Source organism: Lampris incognitus, chromosome 3 (genome assembly GCF_029633865.1).
Source record: "Lampris incognitus isolate fLamInc1 chromosome 3, fLamInc1.hap2, whole genome shotgun sequence".
NCBI classification, from domain to species: domain Eukaryota; kingdom Metazoa; phylum Chordata; class Actinopteri; order Lampriformes; family Lampridae; genus Lampris; species Lampris incognitus.
In genome coordinates this window covers 65011820-65030767 of record NC_079213.1, presented here as the reverse complement: position 1 = coordinate 65030767, position 18948 = coordinate 65011820, and the positions used below count along the sequence as shown (strand labels likewise).

The following is an 18948-nucleotide window of genomic DNA, read 5'->3' as shown; positions in this document are numbered from 1 at the left end:
AGTTTTGTGAGTATGTGTGTGTGTGTGTGTGTGTGTGTGTGTGTGTGTGTGTGTGTGTGTGTGTGCATTCACAAAAAAAAGGCAATGATTCAGTATGATGAGATATGACACAAACTGACAGAATAAATAAATGAATAAATATGTAAAATCCCTCCCTAAACTCATAGCTAATGACAGAGCACACGGCTAGGATCCTGGAGGTATCATTCCTTGGGGCAATACATTTTTTTTTTAACTTCACCTTTGTGAAATATTTACAATGCAATTCCAAACCATATGTGTTGTGCAATAAAATGCTAGTGGCAGCTCTAATCAAACCACATCGTATGACAAACCTCCTGGCACACATTTCATTCCAACTCTCCCATCTTTCACTTCATAGTTGTATCTTGCTTTAAGAATACCGGATGGGGTGGGATTTTCCTGCCGCTTCATGTTGGCCAAGAGGGATGGTGGGGGCAAGGGTGGGGGCAGACAGGAATAGTTTGATGAGCATCATAATTTAATTTATGACTAACAGGAAATGGAAGATAACCAAAGGCGCTGAAACTAGGTGAGGCAAATGAACTTTATCCATCCATCACACATGCAGATAAAAAGACCCAGAGAGAGAGGGGGGGGGGGGTTAAATTGTAAAAAGAACAGAGAAAAGGAGGGCGTCAGCTGATACACCTAAAAGTTAAGGACCATTTACATGATCAATGGAGGGAGGGATAAAGGGGGGAGGAGGTTTGCCCCCCCACACACACACAGCCAGGCCTCTCTCTGCCGGACTACTTCGTAGCTTTACAGGAATTTACAAGTCAGTGATGTCATGTTCATAAAAACCAATTAAGTCGATTTCATACACGGTGAATAAATCCGTCACGACTGGCAAGCCGAATGGAACGGGCAGAACGGTCAAATGGACAGGATGCCTGAGTGATGACAGGGTTGTTGTGCACATTTGGATTACAGAAGTGTCCTTTTTTTTTTTAAAATAAATTTGGTTCCAAGAGCATACCGACAGAGAATCACTGATGATTATTCATGGACCACTGCAGGTGGAGACAATCTGTTCAGACTAGATGTCCTACATTTCTCACAAAGTAAAAATGTTAAAATGATGAGTAAGACTACTATGGTCTTTCAGTTTAACAACTGGCTTAGTTATTCACTGTGTTTACATGCAGTCAATAATCTGATTAAGATGAATAATTAAATAAGGTGACAGTTCGATTAAGGTGTCTACGTGTATTTAAAAAAATGTGATCTCTTCAATCATTTCAGTTTACAAGACTCCTTGGACAGCCCAATTATGGAAAGGCAGTTATGTTGTGTATGACCCCACTTCTGCTTCCAGTGTGGGAAGATGGCGGTGCAAATTCACATTTGCAGCAGCCTCACCCAGTACCGGTGTGGGAGGGTGGCGGCGCGAATTCACATTTGCAGCAGCCTCACCCAGTACCGGTGTGGGAGGGCGGCGGCGCGAATTCATGTTTGTGGCGGCCTCACCCAGTACCGTCTATGCAGTGTCTTTGTCCACGTCTGCATCTAACTTTGTCTTCATTTGATGGCTGGGAGAGCTGGTGCTGGATCGGCTGGGAGAGCTTGGTCTGCTGCGTCCTGTGGGCCCAGGGACCACGGCCCTGCCTGGAGCTGTGCCGAAGGGTTAACACTGAGGGGAGTCTGACAGGATGCGGAAGCGGGGCAAGCTAAGCTAACTGCTAGCCCATGCAGACTGGCAGTTCTGACAGTCATCCTGGTTGGTGTTCGTTCTCCTGGACAGTGATTTTTTTCTTTTTTCAAATTTAGATATATGTGTTAGTTTGGACATATGTGTTCTCGTAGTTCTTGGAAGTGTTTTTGTCTTTGTGTTGCGGTTCATGTGCGCAAGTGCATGAAAAGAAATGAAAAATAGAGCATCTCTGATTCTGATTCTTCCAACATTGTGTTTGACACTTTTCAGAAAATGTCTCAGATTTCTCTTTTTTACATCTGTCCAAAAAACTTCAGGATGTAAAGCTCCTTCACTTTAGTAAGTATGAAAATCATTTCAGTAATGCTCCTGAAACGATGCTGTTTACTGTCGCTCGCTTTGTTATCCTTTCCAGGTCAGGTGCCAGTAGGGGAATCCTAAACTTTTTGGTGCATGCGCACAAATTCTCCAAAAGAACTTCAATTCAGGTGCATTCAAAGCACAGCAATGATTGAATAATTAACAAGAAATCTAGCTCTGTTTGCATTATGCTTGAGTCAGTTTAGACCTTAATTTGATTAAGATGAAGTTTAAGTCCCGCAAATTTGATTTAGGACATGGCAGATTAAAATTGTTATTTACTGCTTAAAAATGGGGGGGGGGGGGTACGATAGTTAAGGATGTAAAGCAGGTCATCTGATAACTAGAGGGTTGCTGGTTCGATCCTCGGAACACCTCGGCAACAATATTGAGGTGCGCCTCAGCAAGACACCTCACCCCAAACTGCTCCCAATGAGCCGGTTGATATATATATATATATATATATATATATATATATATACACTACCGTTCAAAAGTTTGGGATCACCACAAATTTTGTGTTTTCCATGAAAAGTCACACTTATTCACCACCATATGTTGTGAAATGAATAGAAAATAGAGTCAAGACATTGACAAGGTTAGAAATAATGATTTGTATTTGAAATAAGATTTTTTTTACATCAAACTTTGCTTTCGTCAAAGAATCCTCCATTTGCAGCAATACAGCATTGCAGACCTTTGGCATTCTAGCTGTTAATTTGTTGAGGTAATCTGGAGAAATTGCACCCCACGCTTCCAGAAGCAGCTCCCACAAGTTGGATTGGTTGGATGGGCACTTCTTTGAGCAGATTGAGTTTCTGGAGCATCACATTTGTGGGGTCAATTAAACGCTCAAAATGGCCAGAAAAAGAGAACTTTCATCTGAAACTCGACAGTCTATTCTTGTTCTTAGAAATGAAGGCTATTCCATGCGAGAACTTGCTAAGAAATTGAAGATTTCCTACACCGGTGTGTACTACTCCCTTCAGAGGACAGCACAAACAGGCTTTAACCAGAGTAGAAAAAGAAGTGGGAGGCCGCGTTGCATAACTGAGCAAGAAGATAAGTACATTAGAGTCTCTAGTTTGAGAAACAGACGCCTCACAGGTCCCCAACTGGCATCTTCATTAAATAGTACCTGTTAGAGCCTGTTTGTGCTGTCCTCTGAAGGGAGTAGTACACACCGGTGTAGGAAATCTTCAATTTCTTAGCAATTTCTCGCATGGAATAGCCTTCATTTCTAAGAACAAGAATAGACTGTCGAGTTTCAGATGAAAGTTCTCTTTTTCTGGCCATTTTGAGCGTTTAATTGACCCCACAAATGTGATGCTCCAGAAACTCAATCTGCTCAAAGAAGTGCCCATCCAACCAATCCAACTTGTGGGAGCTGCTTCTGGAAGCGTGGGGTGCGATTTCTCCAGATTACCTCAACAAATTAACAGCTAGAATGCCAAAGGTCTGCAATGCTGTAATTGCTGCAAATGGAGGATTCTTTGACGAAAGCAAAGTTTGATGTAAAAAAAATCTTATTTCAAATACAAATCATTATTTCTAACCTTGTCAATGTCTTGACTCTATTTTCTATTCATTTCACAACATATGGTGGTGAATAAGTGTGACTTTTCATGGAAAACACGAAATTGTTTGGGTGATCCCAAACTTTTGAACGGTAGTGTATATATATATATATATATATATATATATATATATATGCATATATGCAGTCCATTTTGACATGAAAAAGTCCTCGTTTGGACACACCATTATAACATGTGCTGAAGAATTGCAGTTTTGAAGCAGGGAATTTTTGTGTCTACGGTGAACAACCATGTGAAAAGGTGATTTCAAAATGGTCTTTTTTCCACCAGTTTTATTGTACTGAAGACCAGAGAGATGGCAGATTAGAAATCCGATAAAAATGAGACAAGGGACGCCTAGAAAATGTTGTCTCACCTCACAGAGTTAGCCTTGCTCCCTTCTGCTTTCATGAAGACCTTCAAGTGATCAGCTGGGGCACGCACATACATCTTCAATCTGAAACACAAATTCACACCGACACAAAAGTCAGCGGCGTAACACCATTCTAACTTGAACAAGAAGAGGGAGAAATGATTAGGTTATGTTGACTCATTTTCAAGAAGGCAGTGGAAAATACAAAGAATACATTGAGGGTAAAACGTGCAGAGCCCTAAATGTACAGCTGTCAACTGACATGATACACAGGACACACAACTCTGAGCTAGCCAGCAGTCTATTTGGCACACTTATGGCTCCAATTCTCAGTGCTTCCTTTCGATCCATTGTGGTTTTAACATTTATCTGTTTACAGCTTTGGCCACAAGGAGTAACTTAGCTGTACATCACTGGAGATCCGTGCCACTGGGAATTCTGCTACCAAACAGCGTGGCTTCATCGAGAACCAGAGCTGCACGTTTGAGGAAACTGTAGCCAGGGATGTGAAATACAAAACAAAGAGCTAATTGAGAAAAAATCCGAGGCAACTGTTAAAAAAAACAAATTGTGGGAATAAGGGAAAAGCTGTAAAGACAACACTAGAATGTCCTGTGGTGCTGAGACTGAACTGAGCTCATTCATTTCAGAGATCTGTATAGAAAAGTCCCTTGAATATGAAGCTGTACTTCCCCTGGATTAAATTTCCCTTCTTGTCAGAGATAAAAGACGCCTAATGAAAAATTTAGAAGGTCAGTTCTTTTTTCAAGTCAATTTTATTTTTAAAGTCCAACATCACAAATTAAAAATTTGCCTCAGGGGGCTTTACAGCAATACAACATCCTGTCCTTAGACCCTCACATCGAATAAAGAACAACTCCCTTAAAAAAAAAAACTTTAACAGAGAAAAAATAGGAAGAAACATCAGGGACAGTAACAAAGGAGGGATCCCTCTCCCAAGACGGACAGACGTGCAATGGATGTTGTGTGTACGGAATAGAAAACAATTTACATACCATACTAAAAGAGGATAACAGAATTATAATGGATTTATAAGATATAGAAATAATGTGATGAGGAGGATGCCAAGCAGCGTCCAGGAGGTGGCCACCATCACCAAGGAGACCTGGCAGGAGGACAGACTACATGTGCACACAGGGATGGACTCACATCATACCATTCATATACATGGGAGAAGAAAAAGGAGAAGACATCATTCAAAGAGTGAGAAAAGACGTGAGAGAGAGCAGAACAGTTGCAATAATCTTTAATCTATAATCTTGTTGGCAGAGCAGTGCTTGGTAAATTCAAGTGAGATAGAAACCGACCTGCCATGCAGTACAGGTCGTGAAGTACAGGTCGTGAAGTACTCAATTTAAAGGCAACTAATTGTATATTAAAGCAAATCAATAAATTTTAAGTTTTGATTTAAAGGACTGATTGTCTGATGGAAGCGGGCAAGTTATTCTATAAGAACAGGGCTTGATAGGAACAGGCCCTGCCATCAGCTGACTTTTTTTTTAACTTTGGGTACACTCTGTATTTTGAGAGCAGAGAGCTCAAGATAGAATATACAGTTTAAGGAGATCAGACAGGTATGATGGGGCAAGCCCATTTACGATTTTATAAGTTAGCAGAAGCATCTTGAACTCTGATCTAACATGGATCAAAAGCCATTGAAGGGAGGCAGGAATTCGTTTAATATGGTCAACTTTTCTTGTTTTAGTTAAGATTCTAGCTACAGCATTTTGAACCATCTAGCTACAGCAATTTAAACCAGTTGAAGACTTAATACTAGCACGTGGCAGACCTGATAACAGAACATTCAAGTCTGGATCATGTCTGTATGAAACAAATGCATGTATTAAGAGTCTCTGTGTCAGCCATGGACAGGAAAGGCCAAATTTTAACTATGCTACACAAGTGAAAAAAGGCAGTCTTGGTGATTTCTTGAGTGTGCTTATCAAAGGAAAAGCTGGGATCAAACGTAACACCAAGATTTTTGGCTGCCACACTTTTTTAAATCATTTGTCAAGTGTTACTGTTACTTGATCAAAGTATTGTCTATGTCTAGCAGGGCCAATGACCAGCATCTGTTTTATCCGAATTTAAAAGCAGGAAATTTAGTGACATCCAATTGTTCACAGCAGTCAAACAGTCTTCTAAATTAGTAATTTGAGTATGATCATGAGCCCTTATAGGAACATACAGCCGAGTATCGTTCTCATAGCAATGGAAATTTATATTCCATGACCGTATATAATTTCACCAAGAGGTGAAATACAAGGAGAGAAAAATTAGAAGGCCAAGAACTGAGCCCTGAGGTACACCATATTTATCAGATAATTTCAATGTAATATTATTATAGCTGACAAACTGTGTTCTTTCGGATAAGTAGGACTTAAGCCAAGAGAGAGCAAGGCCAGAGACACTAAAATTACAATTCATTCTATCTAATAGTATAGAGTGAGTAATTGTGTCAGAGGCTGCACTGAGGTCCATTAATAGAAGCGTAGAGGTGGAATCAGAGTCCATAACAGGTAGATAATTTACCACTCTGGCCAGAGCAGTTTCAGTGGTGTGAAAGGCCCTGAAAGCCAACTGAAAACATTAATATAGATAGTTTTCTTCTTTATGGGTCCAAAGCTGTTTATACACAACACTCTCTAGTACTTTAGAAAAGAATGAAAGATTAGGGACTGGTCAATAGTTATTAAGAGACCCTGGATTGGGGTGCAGTTTCTTAATTAGAGGTTTGACTGCAGCTGTCTTAAAAACTGTTGGGAACAATGCCAGTAGTACACGATAAATTAACCATGTCCAGCATTGTAGGTCCCAGAAAAGGCCAGAGGTTTTTAAAAGGTTTTGCTGGTAAAGGGTCAAATATGCAATTAGTTGGTTTAGAAGCTGACACAAGCTTAGTCAATGTATCAAGATAGTCTCAAAAGCTGTAATAACAGGGACTATCAGTGACTCATTGTATAGATATGAATTTATGCAACAACTTTACACATCAAAGCAACAACTATACACATCATCTGTTCAGTTTCCCTCGTAAAAAAACATTCTCCCTCAGGGAATTCTGAGTTCTCTCACTGGGAGCTCTCATTTCATCTGCGTTTAAGTTGTGAGCTGTCATCAGAAACCTTGTAGTGTGTGTATGTGTGTGTGTGTGTGTGTGTGAAAAGCCATGTGGGACTCAGGTGGTGTATTCAACAATGATGGCACATTAGTAACAGCGTAGGAAAAGGAATCAGCAAAAAGGCCTCTTGAACAGACCATCTTCACTGATTTGCAGAGAAAAATCCTTTTTTTCTGCAGATCAGACAAACAAGCAAACAAGCACAAACAAACAAAACTGTATAGAAAGTGGACTGCTGACGTCTCAGTAGACTAGCAAGTACCTATGTACATGGAATGTGGTGTGCTAAAGTTGAGTTTATTTTTGATCCAGCAAAATTATGCTCGACTTTTGAGAAACACAGAAAGTTGAATCAGTTCATCTGGACACAATGTTTATTGAGAAAGAAATGTTTCATCATCCATCTAAGTCAGGGGTCCCCAACCACCGGGCCACGGACCGGCACCGGGCCGCAAAGCATTTGCTACTGGGCCACAAGGAAACGATATACAATATTCAAATAAAAGCCCGGTCCAGCCATATAAAATGCTAGAGGGCTTTTAATTTGAAACGGATACCTGAAATGTGTACGATGATGTAATTTTATCACTCATTTACGTGGCGTTCGGCAGACCAATGGTAACTAACTTCATAACTCAGAGATGTACTCAGTCAACTCGCCACTAGCAGCTAGTTAGCTACCATGAGTACTGGTAAAAACAAAAGCCGCTTGAGAGTCTCTTCGGAAGAGGTAGGGGAGATAAAAGGTCTAATGACAATGATAACGCAGAGACAGCAGAGGCCGAGACAGCAAAAAAAAAAAAAAAGAAGAGGAAAAAAAAAAGAAAAAAAACTTCCTTCAGTAGGAAATACGACGAGTTGTATCTAAAATACGGCTTTACTACGACCGGTGACTCGCATGCTCCGAGCCCCCTTTGTGTGATATGTGGAGACAAGGTGTCTACTGAGGCAATGAAGCCTCGAAACTGCTTCAGCACCTTGAGTCCAAGCACCCTGCACTTAAAGACAAACGCGTGGAGTTCTTTGAGTGAAAACAATGCCAGCAAGCGGGACAGAAGCAAGTGCTGAGAGCCACCACCTCTACAAATGATGCTGTCCTGACAGCATCGTACTTAGTGGCTAGTCACATTGTTAAGGCTGAGAAGCCTTTCACTATCGGCGAAGAATTGATTCTGTTTGCTGCCAAGGACATGTGCTGCAAACTGTTGGGGGAAGCTGCAGCTAACGAGGTGGCAAAGGTTCCTCTTTCAGCTACCACAGTTTCAAAGAAAATTGATGAAATAGTGGAGGACATAGAAGCACAGTTGTTGGAGCAGCTTAATGAGTCATCATGGTATGCTAGCCAGGTCGATGAGTCTACCGATGACGACAACAAGGCAATACTGCTAGTTTATTTGTGATATATATTTCAGGACGATGTGCATGAGGATATGTTGTGTGCTCTGTCACTGCCAATTACCACTGGGGCAGAACTGTTCAAGTCTTTAGATGATTACATGTCAGGCAAACTGGATTGGTCATTCTGTGTTGGAATATGCACAGATGGGGCCGCAGCTATGACCAGACAGCTGTCTGGTTTCACTACTCGAGTCAAAAAGGTTGCTCCTGAATGCCAGTCTACACACTGTGTGATACAGAGAAATGCTGGCAAGCCAAATAATGTCACCTGATCTGAAGTGTATTGAGTGATGTATTAAAATTATCAATCACATCAAAGCACGTGCCCTTAACTCACATCTGTTTGAGCAGCTTTGCGAGGAAATGGACGCAGAGCAGACGCCCTCTCTTACACACTGAAGTCAGGTGGTTATCAAGGGGGACACCCCTGGCCAGGGTTTTTGAGTTAAGAGAGCCACCACAGAGATTTCTCTCCGAAAAAAAAATCCCCACTGACAGCACACTTCAGTGACGAGGAGTGGATAACAGAACTCGCTTATCTATGTAACATCTTCAACCTCCTCAATGGAGGGGAGAATGACAACTACCTTCAAGTTGGCAGATAAAGTGTCTGCACTCAAAGCCAAACTGGAACTGTGGGGACGGTGAGTGGACAGGGGCATATTTGACATGTTCCAAACACTAGCTGGGATTTTGGGAGAGACTGAGGCTGCACCATTCTTCTCCCAGCTGGTGTGCGATCACCTGGCTTCGTTGTCGACAGAATTTGAGTGTTACTTCTCAACCTCAGATGACCCAAGAAATGTAAAGGAATGGATCAGTGACTCATTTGTGATTGTTCCCCAGTGAATCGTTCATGTCAGCGCAGGAAGAAGATCAACTCCTCAAGCTTGCAAATAATGGTGGGCTGAGAAGTATGTTTGACGTAACATCTTTGCCGACATTCTGGATCAAAGTCAAGGCTGAATATCCTGAGATAGCCACGGAAGAACTGAAAACTTTGCTTCCATTTCCAACATCATATCTCAGTAAAGTGGTTTTTGTAATGAACGTAACGAAAACAAAATTGCGGAATAGACTGGACATAAGAAACACTCTTCGGGTGTCGCTGTCTCCCATCACCCCTCGATTGGACCGTCTTGCTGCAGGGAAACAAGCCCGGGGCTCCCACTGATTCAGTGATATTGGTGAGTTGCAATGTTGGTATGTTATGTTAATGTGAGGAAAATATGCATTTTGTGTTTAATATCCAAACGTTACTTTAAATGTTATACTACTGACCTACCTATAAGCCTAACCTATATTCCGGTCGTTATTAACCCACACCTGTCCCTCCCCTTGGCCGCCAGAACATTGTCAATATTAAACCAGTCCGTGGTGCAAAAAAGGTTGGGGACGCCTGATCTAAGTGACTTCTTTAGTCTCTACTGACTGCAGGTATCCCAACCCTTATAAACAATAGTGACATAACGACTGAAAACAACAATCGGTTTCATATGCAAATTGCCGTGACCATTAACTAGAGTTTCAATGACAATGTGTACGATGGACTATAGGCACACTCTCTTCCGCATTCCGATTCAGCCAGCTCGATAATTTCTGGGCAGCGCCGGAAGTGATACGGACACCTGACAACAACAGTGAAGCAATGGCGTTTTTCACTCGGTCTCCAAGGTCTACCCAAACTCACGGTTAATAGCGTTAAGTCGCACTATCCAAGAAGCATGCCATACGTCAGTTAACAAAAAGGAGAAGGGCTTCAAACTTTACGTTTCAAGCTACATCCACAATTACGATGGTAAGATTCGGATGTGTAATGTTAGCATCTAGCATGTTTTTGGACTAGCCAATGCTAGCATAGTGATAAGTTACTGCTAATGTTATGTTTCTGTGTGTCAGTCACTATTACAATTTTCCTAACGTCGTTGTCAATTTCAGTTTCAAACAAGGATTCTAGGAGAACTAACCTTTAGGGCTGAGTGCTGTAAATCTATGAGGAAAAGCCTCACAGTTTGAGTGTAAGGGAAAGTTATCCTGCAGGTTCAGTGCAGACTGGTTCACGAGACAGGTTCCTGTTCATCAAATCAATAAAGATTCTCTGAATCATATCACTGCTATGACTCCAATACTGTTAAAGGCTACATTAAATATATATTTCATATGATAGCCCATACATAACCTAAGTGTGTAAAAATGTGTAAAAGTAATAGGATTCACAGAAACTAGATTGCGTTGTGAGTTCTGTCACTTCTTTTACACATGTTCTGTGTTCCCTATTATTTTAAATGAGTAAAGTGAGACTAGTAATGATTTGGCTAAAAGTTTTGATTTACACATTAGTGCATATCAACTGTGGGGTTTTTTTTGGTTCATTTTTTCTCATTCATATAGTCAATTCATACATCATTCATATTTTTCTCACTGTACTCATGTATTCTCCTTTATCTACTTTTAGGACTTATGTGAAGATCTGATGATGTTTTAGGTCACATATTTATGCAGAAATATAGAAAACTCTAAGGGTTTCACAAACTTTCAAGCGCCACTGTATGTGTATTTTCACAGATTGTACTTGGTGATTCCCATCCTGTGCTGCTACAAAGCTGCCAGTCTAGCTGTGTGGCAGGTACACCTTTATGCAACCATGTGGCAGCACTTCTTTACCAGAGTGCACATTATTCCCAGCTGAAGATCACCTCTGTTCCCCCAACACACAGCTGCACGGAAACTGAACAGAAGTGGCATAAACCAAGAACCATGGTAACTAACTTTCTTAACATGGTACTTTTATTTTATTAATGGATTTTTTTTGTTTTTTGAAAACTTGGTTTTGTTTAAATGCAGGGTGTTAGACCTGGTCTGGTGAATGACATGGTGATTCTTTCAGACAGACCTTGGGAAAGGATACTGGTAGAAGGCCATCAGGTTATATCCATCCATTATCCGAACTGCTTATCCTGCTCTCAGGGTTGTGGAGATGCTGGAGCCTATCCCAGCAGTCACTGGACAGCAGGCAGGGAGACACCCACCAGGCCATCAACACAGGGCTGATGCACACACACATACACACATTCATACCAAGGGACAATTTAGTAATGCCGATTCATCTGACCAGCATGTCTTTGGACTGTGTGTGTGTGTGTGGGGGTGGGGGGGGGGGGACCAGTGTACCTGGAGGAAACTCACGCAGACATGGGGAGAACATGCAAACTCCACACAGAGGACAACCCGGGACGACCCCCAAAGTTAGACTACCCCTGGGCTCAAACTCAGGACCTTTTTGCTGTGAGGCGACAGCACTAACCACTGCACCACAGTGCCACCCAAGGTTGTTATTATTACTATTATTATTATTAAAGTATATTTTTTGTAGTAACCTTATCAGTAAGATATCAGATAAAGTAATCACCTGCTACATTATAGGATAGATTTTATTTGAGCATTTATTGGTAATATTCATACTGTCAGCAAGCAAGTCCAAACCTGATCTTTTCAGGCTTTTCACACAAATAAGGTCTTTCTACTACTCCTTGAATACAAATAAGGTATTTCTTTATTCTCAGGTGTTTCATTTGAATTTTATGCTTTAGCTTAGTTTATGCAAACAATGAGTTCATCTTTTTGAGTGAGAATGAGTCATCTTTTTTATTTGTCTTTTTCATAGGAGCAACTTGTATAAGGGAGTCAGTTCACCTCTGCCTGAACTTTCCATGCTCAGGGTGGATGAGGTCTACAGTGACCTTTCTAGTGATGTGACTCCTCTCATATTGCCATAGCCAATAATGTGCCTCTGGCAGAATTTAAGTTCGGTAAAGTGCAAGAAGGAAGTGTGTTGTACTATCACTTGCCAACAAAGACAGTGCCGAAAACCCATCCACACTCAGATGCCCCTTTTCCCCCACAGCTGCCACTTTCTGGTTACAGGCTAGGACCCTCTACCTGTTCCTTGTCTACTCTGAGCATCAGCAGCTCTACATGATGTCCCTGGCAACATCACTCGAGACAACTCAAAAAATGTGAGAACAGCACAAAACAGCAGAATCCCTGTGTATAATGGCACCAACTAAGGCGGTCTCGTGTCACCTCCACCAAATTCAGTGAGGTCTGTCACACCTGGGGACAGACCTCTGATGAAAATGGGGTCCTCCCTATAGTCCCCGGGTCCTATAGTCCCCGGGTCCTATGTTCCCCGCTTTGTATGAGACCGGGGAATATCGGACCTTTTTGTATACAGAGGGCCCTATATTCCCCACTTTTCCCCAAAAGGGTCCTATGTTCCCCGTTTTGTATGTGCAGGGGAACATAGGACCTTTCTTTATAAAAAGGGTCCCATGTTCCCCTAGGGCACCCGGGGAACATAGGACCCTTTTTATAAAGAAAGGTCCTATGTTCCCCGGTCAGCAGGTTTGACGCTGTTTGGCGCAAAAAGTGCATTTTCAATAATGCATTATTTAGGGCAGATTATTAAGAAGACAATGAATCATACGATTTCTATTTTTATATCACAAAAACGAATTCACAAAGTCCAGGTTGGCTAAAGTATGTGGAAACTTTCGACACTAAACCAATTTCAACTTATTAGGCTATAGCCTATATTTGGGCGCATAACCCACCCCGGTAGTTCTCTGATATTTATGCGTGAAATGTGTCACTTATCGAGGAAAATGCGCCTCGCCGAGTAGGTGAGCTGGCTCGTCTGTGTCTGAATGTAATATAGTAAGCCTATGCTCCTTGGGCAATTGTACCCGGGCGTAGCTCAGTCGGTAGAGCTCTCGCCTATGGATCGCAAGGTTGTGAGTTCGATCCCGGGTGCCGCCAACTCAGCGTATGAGTAGCACATTGTGCGAGAAGTGCTGGGAGCTCAGGATAGGTGTTGTGTTCCGTCCTCAGCAGTCCATCTCCCAGAGGTCTAGCACATTGTACAAGGGATAGACTCCAGCGTAAACTGGCTGATACCAACACTAGGCCAGTTCCGACATACTTCTTCTATGTTCGCTAGAAAGCCATCGTTCCCATCCTAACCACACCAGCTTATTGGGAAAAGCATCTGACAGATATTAGATAGAAACCATCTGCTCAGTAAGGCCCTTTAAGCATCATAATTGTAATGATAATAATAATAATAATAATAACATAATAATAATGACAATAATAATAATAATAATAATAGCCTAATAATAATAATAATAATAATGATGATGATGATGATGATAATAATAACAATATAGCCTTATATTAGAAATGCTAAAAATTGGATAATTGAAATATTTATAATTATAAAGTAGGCTAATATAGCATGGTAATAACAAAATAATAACAATATCTGCCTGGTCTCTTAAGATTCTAAGATGCTGTATGCTACAGAAATAACGGGACATAGGCCTAGGCTAATGAATACGCCTTTTTGACAAAATATGAATGAAAGGCTAATCAACAACGCTAAAGCTGAATCAGAAAACACATATTGCTCGAAATTTTTTTTATAAATAGCCAAATGCACACATGATTTCGAGTTTGGAAATATTTATAACTTGTTGTGGATGTGTGGTCATCTGCACGCAAGTTTCCTGGCGTTCTAAACCACATGATCAAAATTCACCAATGTCTAAACCGCCCGCCAACTTGCAACAATTTGCAACAATCGGTTGTTATCGGTGATAACTCGTGGACTCACTGTCATGTGCTTACTAGCCTACAAGAAGACAAACAATGGCGATAGTTATGGATGGTGATCGAGGGGGCAAAGTGTTGGTACATGAGAACTTCAGATATCAGAAGCACCGCACCAATCAAGACACCATTAGATGGAGGTGCTGGAGGTGGAACTGTAGAGTGCCACTGATCACAAATAGATTTGAAGTGGAGGATGTGGATGCTAACATTATTGTGCACGATGTTGGGGAACACGTGCATCCCCCTGATGGAGAAATGGTGCACCGTGCAGAATTCCGACAGGGGGTGATTGCAGAAGTTGCGAGGGAGCCAACAGTCCCAATCAGAAGGATCTATAATGCGCAAAGGGTCCTGCAGCATCGGCAACGTCAAATCCAAGGTGGTGGCGACAGACCACCACCACAAGGATTCCAGTCTGTAAGGACTGTTATGGCCAGAGCACGCGCAGCAGTCACGCCCCCGATTCCAGCTACACTTGAGGATGTCGTCATCGAAGGTGCATGGGCTGAAACATGGGACAGGGAACAGTTCCTCCTGCACCAAGACAACGAGTGGGCTATCGCTGTGTTTGCCACAGAGGGAAACATCAGGAAGCTGCGAGGCTGTGGAACCATATATATGGATGCAACGTTCAGAACGTGCCCCCGCCCCTTCAGCCAAGTTTTTACAGTACTTGGAAACACGCATGGCTTCGTTATCCCTCTTGTGCATACGCTGATGGGCCAGCGCACAATTGGGCACTACCGGCAGGTGCTCGATTGCATCAAACGGGAAACCAGGAGGATTACGCAGCACCACTGGGCACCTCAAAAGGTCATATGCGACTTTGAACAGGCGCTTATCAATGCGCTGGAAACAGAACTTCCAAGGGCACCAGTGAGTGGATGCTACTTCCATTTCAGTCAAGCCCTGTGGAAGAGGGTGCAAAGACTTGGACTGACTACTGCATTCCGGGATGACCTTCAGTTGGCAGCAGTCATCCGCAAGGTGATGGCACTCGGCCACCTACCACTGGACACAGTTCAAGGCAACTTCGCCCTGCTCGTTCACCACCCAGACACGAGGCGCGTCCAGCGGGACCATCCAGAGCTGCATGACTTCCTGCAGTATGTCGGGAACACATACATCCATGATGGAGCCCTCTTCCCACATCCAATGTGGAACGTCTATGCACGCAACATGGAGCAAAGGACCAACAACCACGTTGAGTGTAAGCGACTAAGACTTATTTTCTGATTTATTGAATAATCAGCGAACAGACTTTATTTTTTGATGTGTGGCCCATAACACGCTTAACATTTTCATGCGACACCACAGAAGTGTGCAGGCTATGATAACGTAGGCCAATTGTATGATTATGGTTGTGTAAATTAGGCTATACTGTTTTTAGTCGATTATTTGTATCATTATTTAAAAAAATAATATAGCATCGGTGTAGGACTCACAGTCAACCATTGCTTTGGATACTCTTAAAGCTTGATGAATCTACATTGTTTCCATCAATTAGCTGTGGAATTCACCATAGGCTATGTGTTTAACTTTCATTTTAAAAATCAGTTTAACACAATCCAGCATAATTTTTGGAGGTCTACATCACACAAAGGCCTACACTCCTAAAGCTGTATTATGCATTCATGTTTATCAAGCCACTGTCAACATGTTCAGCATATTCACATTTCTTTAACAGTTTACATGATTAACCTCTTGTTTTTGTTTTTGTAGCTTATCATCGCACTCTAAATGATGCGGTCCAAGTGCGCCACCCATCCCTTTGGATGTTTCTGCGCCACATTAAGGACCAGCAAACCCTGGCAGAGGAAAGGCTGGAGATGGCGGAGCGAGGAGATGCTCCCCCAAGGCGGGAGCCCAAGTGGAGGAGGTTGGAGGCCCGTCTCCTGCGGCTCAAGGGTCAACTGGATGCTGGTCACAGAGATTTGGAATCATATTGGAGGGCTGTAAGCCATCGCATTTTCAGATAGGCTGAGTAGAGGTTTTAGCCCCTCTTTGTTGAGTAGCCTAATGGGCTAGGACTACTCATTTTGCTTTTTTGAAGAAGAAAAAAGCCTTAACGTTAGGCTAGTTAGGCCTTGGAGATTTTTGTTTTAGACCATGTCTTTTCTGGGGGGCTTCTGCCATAGACCAACCCTTTTTCAGCCAAGCTTTTACTAGAAGCATTTTGTTATCAATAGCCTATTATCAGTGTTACTATTGATAGTATTATGCCTGTAATTGTTATTTATTATTAGGCCTCTTTTATAATTAGGCTATTATTATTATTATTATTAAAGAAGAACATCAAAGGATGTAAGGTAGCACTCACCAAATGAAAAAAAAAGACACAATTCTCTATTTTACCATTTCATTGTTTGGCATCAGTCAATAACTTGGCCGGGTGGTCTTCTTCAGAAACCTTAATGACTGATGCCAAACAATAAAATGGTGAAATAGAGGACTGCCTCTGTTATTTTTTTACCATTTGGTGAGTGTTACCTTACATCCTTTGATGTTCGTCTTTGATTCATGTTTTTGGTTTAGCACCTCCACAAGCCTTTAGTTTTTTGAGAAGCACATATTATTATTATTAGGCAATTAGCCTATTGTGTAAGGTAGGCAGCCCCCGTTGATGGATACTTTGTGCTGGTCCTAAATTCCCAAGTCCTGGTCTAAGTTCTCTGCCTAAAAAGTTCATCATTAAAGTCTTTTTGAAAGAAAGTCTGCCAAGTGATTTAATATGGAAAACGAACTGCAAAGTAACAAGAAAGTGGCTGAAGTGTCCAGTGCTGTGCAAATTGAACTCTGAGCGAAGGTGGAAATGGCTAGGTTATACTGGTAGGCGGGCCTACTGCAAGACAAACTTGCGTTGATTGCCGACTGTCCATGCTGAGCCGGAGAGCCAACTAACTAGGCCTACTGCAGTAAATATTGGTAAGAAATAACAATAAAGCAAATTACAGCCTCCCCTAGGCCGAATTTGGATATGCACTCAAGGTGGCCTGCGATATACAACAGCCAACAATGGTAATACGGCCTAATTTAATCAGCGGAGGAATATATTGTCGTAGCCTACATCTCAGCCATGACCCCAGTTTTTATTATTTTGGACCTGTTAAGGAAATAATTTGCAAAAAGGGCTCTAAGTTCCCCGGTTTGTTCCTCGATTGGCAATAGCGGGGAATACAGGACCCTTTATTTGGAAAAAGGTCCTATGTTCCCCTGGAAACAGCGGGGAATATAGGACCCTTTTTCCAAAAGAGGGTTCTATGTTCCCCGGTGTCTATTGCAACGGGGATTATAGGACCTTTTTAGGGGAAAACGGGGAATATGGGACCCTTTTTTTTCGAAAGGGTCCTATAGGACCCGGGGACTATAGGCACGGCCCCATGAAAATCTGGCAAAAAGGCTTCTGAGACCCAGCCATCAGACTGCAGACATGAGGAGAGGGCTGGACATGGAACCTGCAGAAGTAGTAGAGTACTGCAGAGCAAGGGAGGTCAATCAATGTCCTTGTGAGTTCCTTATCCACCCTGACACACCTTGGATGGGGTCATCACCTGCTGGCATAGTGTATGATCCAAAGGGGCAGCCAGAGTTTGGCTTTATTGAAATTAAATGTACAAATGTTTCAAGTAATGTAGCCTGCCCATACATTAAGATCAGTGAGGGCACACATACATTAAGGAAATCCCATCTACACTTTTGGCAGATCCAGGGTCAGCTGTTAATTTCTGGACTTGAATGGTGTGACTTTGTTGATGTTTACCGTAAACCAACACATACTGATCAGTACTTGGTTTGACTCTCATCATCCACTGGAGCACAAACTAGGAGTCATCATGATGCTGTACCACTGAGTTGACAACGTCCCCACCAACAGAGCAGCCAGGGAAGGGGAGAAATCCCACATTAAACAGGCCCTGGGTAAGTGTGGTTATCCTAACTCGGTCTTTGTCAAAGCCAGGAAGATGCCCAAACAGTGCACCAGCCAACTGAAGAGAGGAGAAGGACAATAGCTGCCTAGGCATAAACCAGTGGTGATTCCGTATGTGGCAGAAGTGGCGGAAAAGTTGAGACACGTTGTTACGGCCCTAGTGCCGTGTGTTGTGTCTGTGTGTAATTTGCCCCTCCAGGTAATGCTCCGCCTCCTGTGGAGCTGCTGGTTGAGCCCAGGTGATTCCAATCCCTCATCCCAGGGAGGGATATAGTAACTTGGAGAGAGACGCCCAGCAGTGCCAAAGGGCCATTGTTGGCAGCCAGAGAGAGAACGCTTGTGTTTGTAGACAACACTCCTTGAGAAGCAGGGTGAAACCTGTATTAATGCCTTGAGAAGGAGGGTGAAACGTGCTGTTGTTTTTGTTTCCTTTTTCAGTCAAATCTGAGTTTGTTTGTCACCTAAGCCTGGTTACTTAAACGCCACCGTCTTCAGTTGTCCTTCGTTGTGTATATATATATATATATATACACACTCACTGGCCACTTTATTTGGTAAACCTTGCTAGTACCGGGTTGGACCCCCTTTTGCCTTCAGAACTGCCTTAATCCTTCGTGGCATAGATTCAACAAGGTACTGGAAACATTCCTCAGAGAGTTTGGTCCATATTGACATGATAGCATCATGCAGTTGCTGCAGATTTGTCGGCTGCACATCCATGATGCAAATCTCCCGGTCCACCACATCCCAAAGGTGCTCTATTGGATTGAGATCTGGTGACTGTGGAGGCCATTTGAGTACAGTGAACTCATTGTCATG

General features: G+C 42.4%; 1 protein-coding gene across 2 annotated transcripts in view; it reads right to left on the bottom strand.

Moving 5' to 3' along the window:
• Window positions 1-18948, bottom strand: part of znhit6 (zinc finger HIT-type containing 6) — a 66704-nt gene that overhangs the window by 17520 nt on the left and 30236 nt on the right. For both annotated transcript variants that reach the window (XM_056277551.1, XM_056277552.1), the window contains exon 8: window positions 3992-4072. In XM_056277551.1, coding sequence (XP_056133526.1) covers window positions 3992-4072 — 81 coding nt within the window. The remainder of the gene's footprint in view (window positions 1-3991; window positions 4073-18948) is intronic.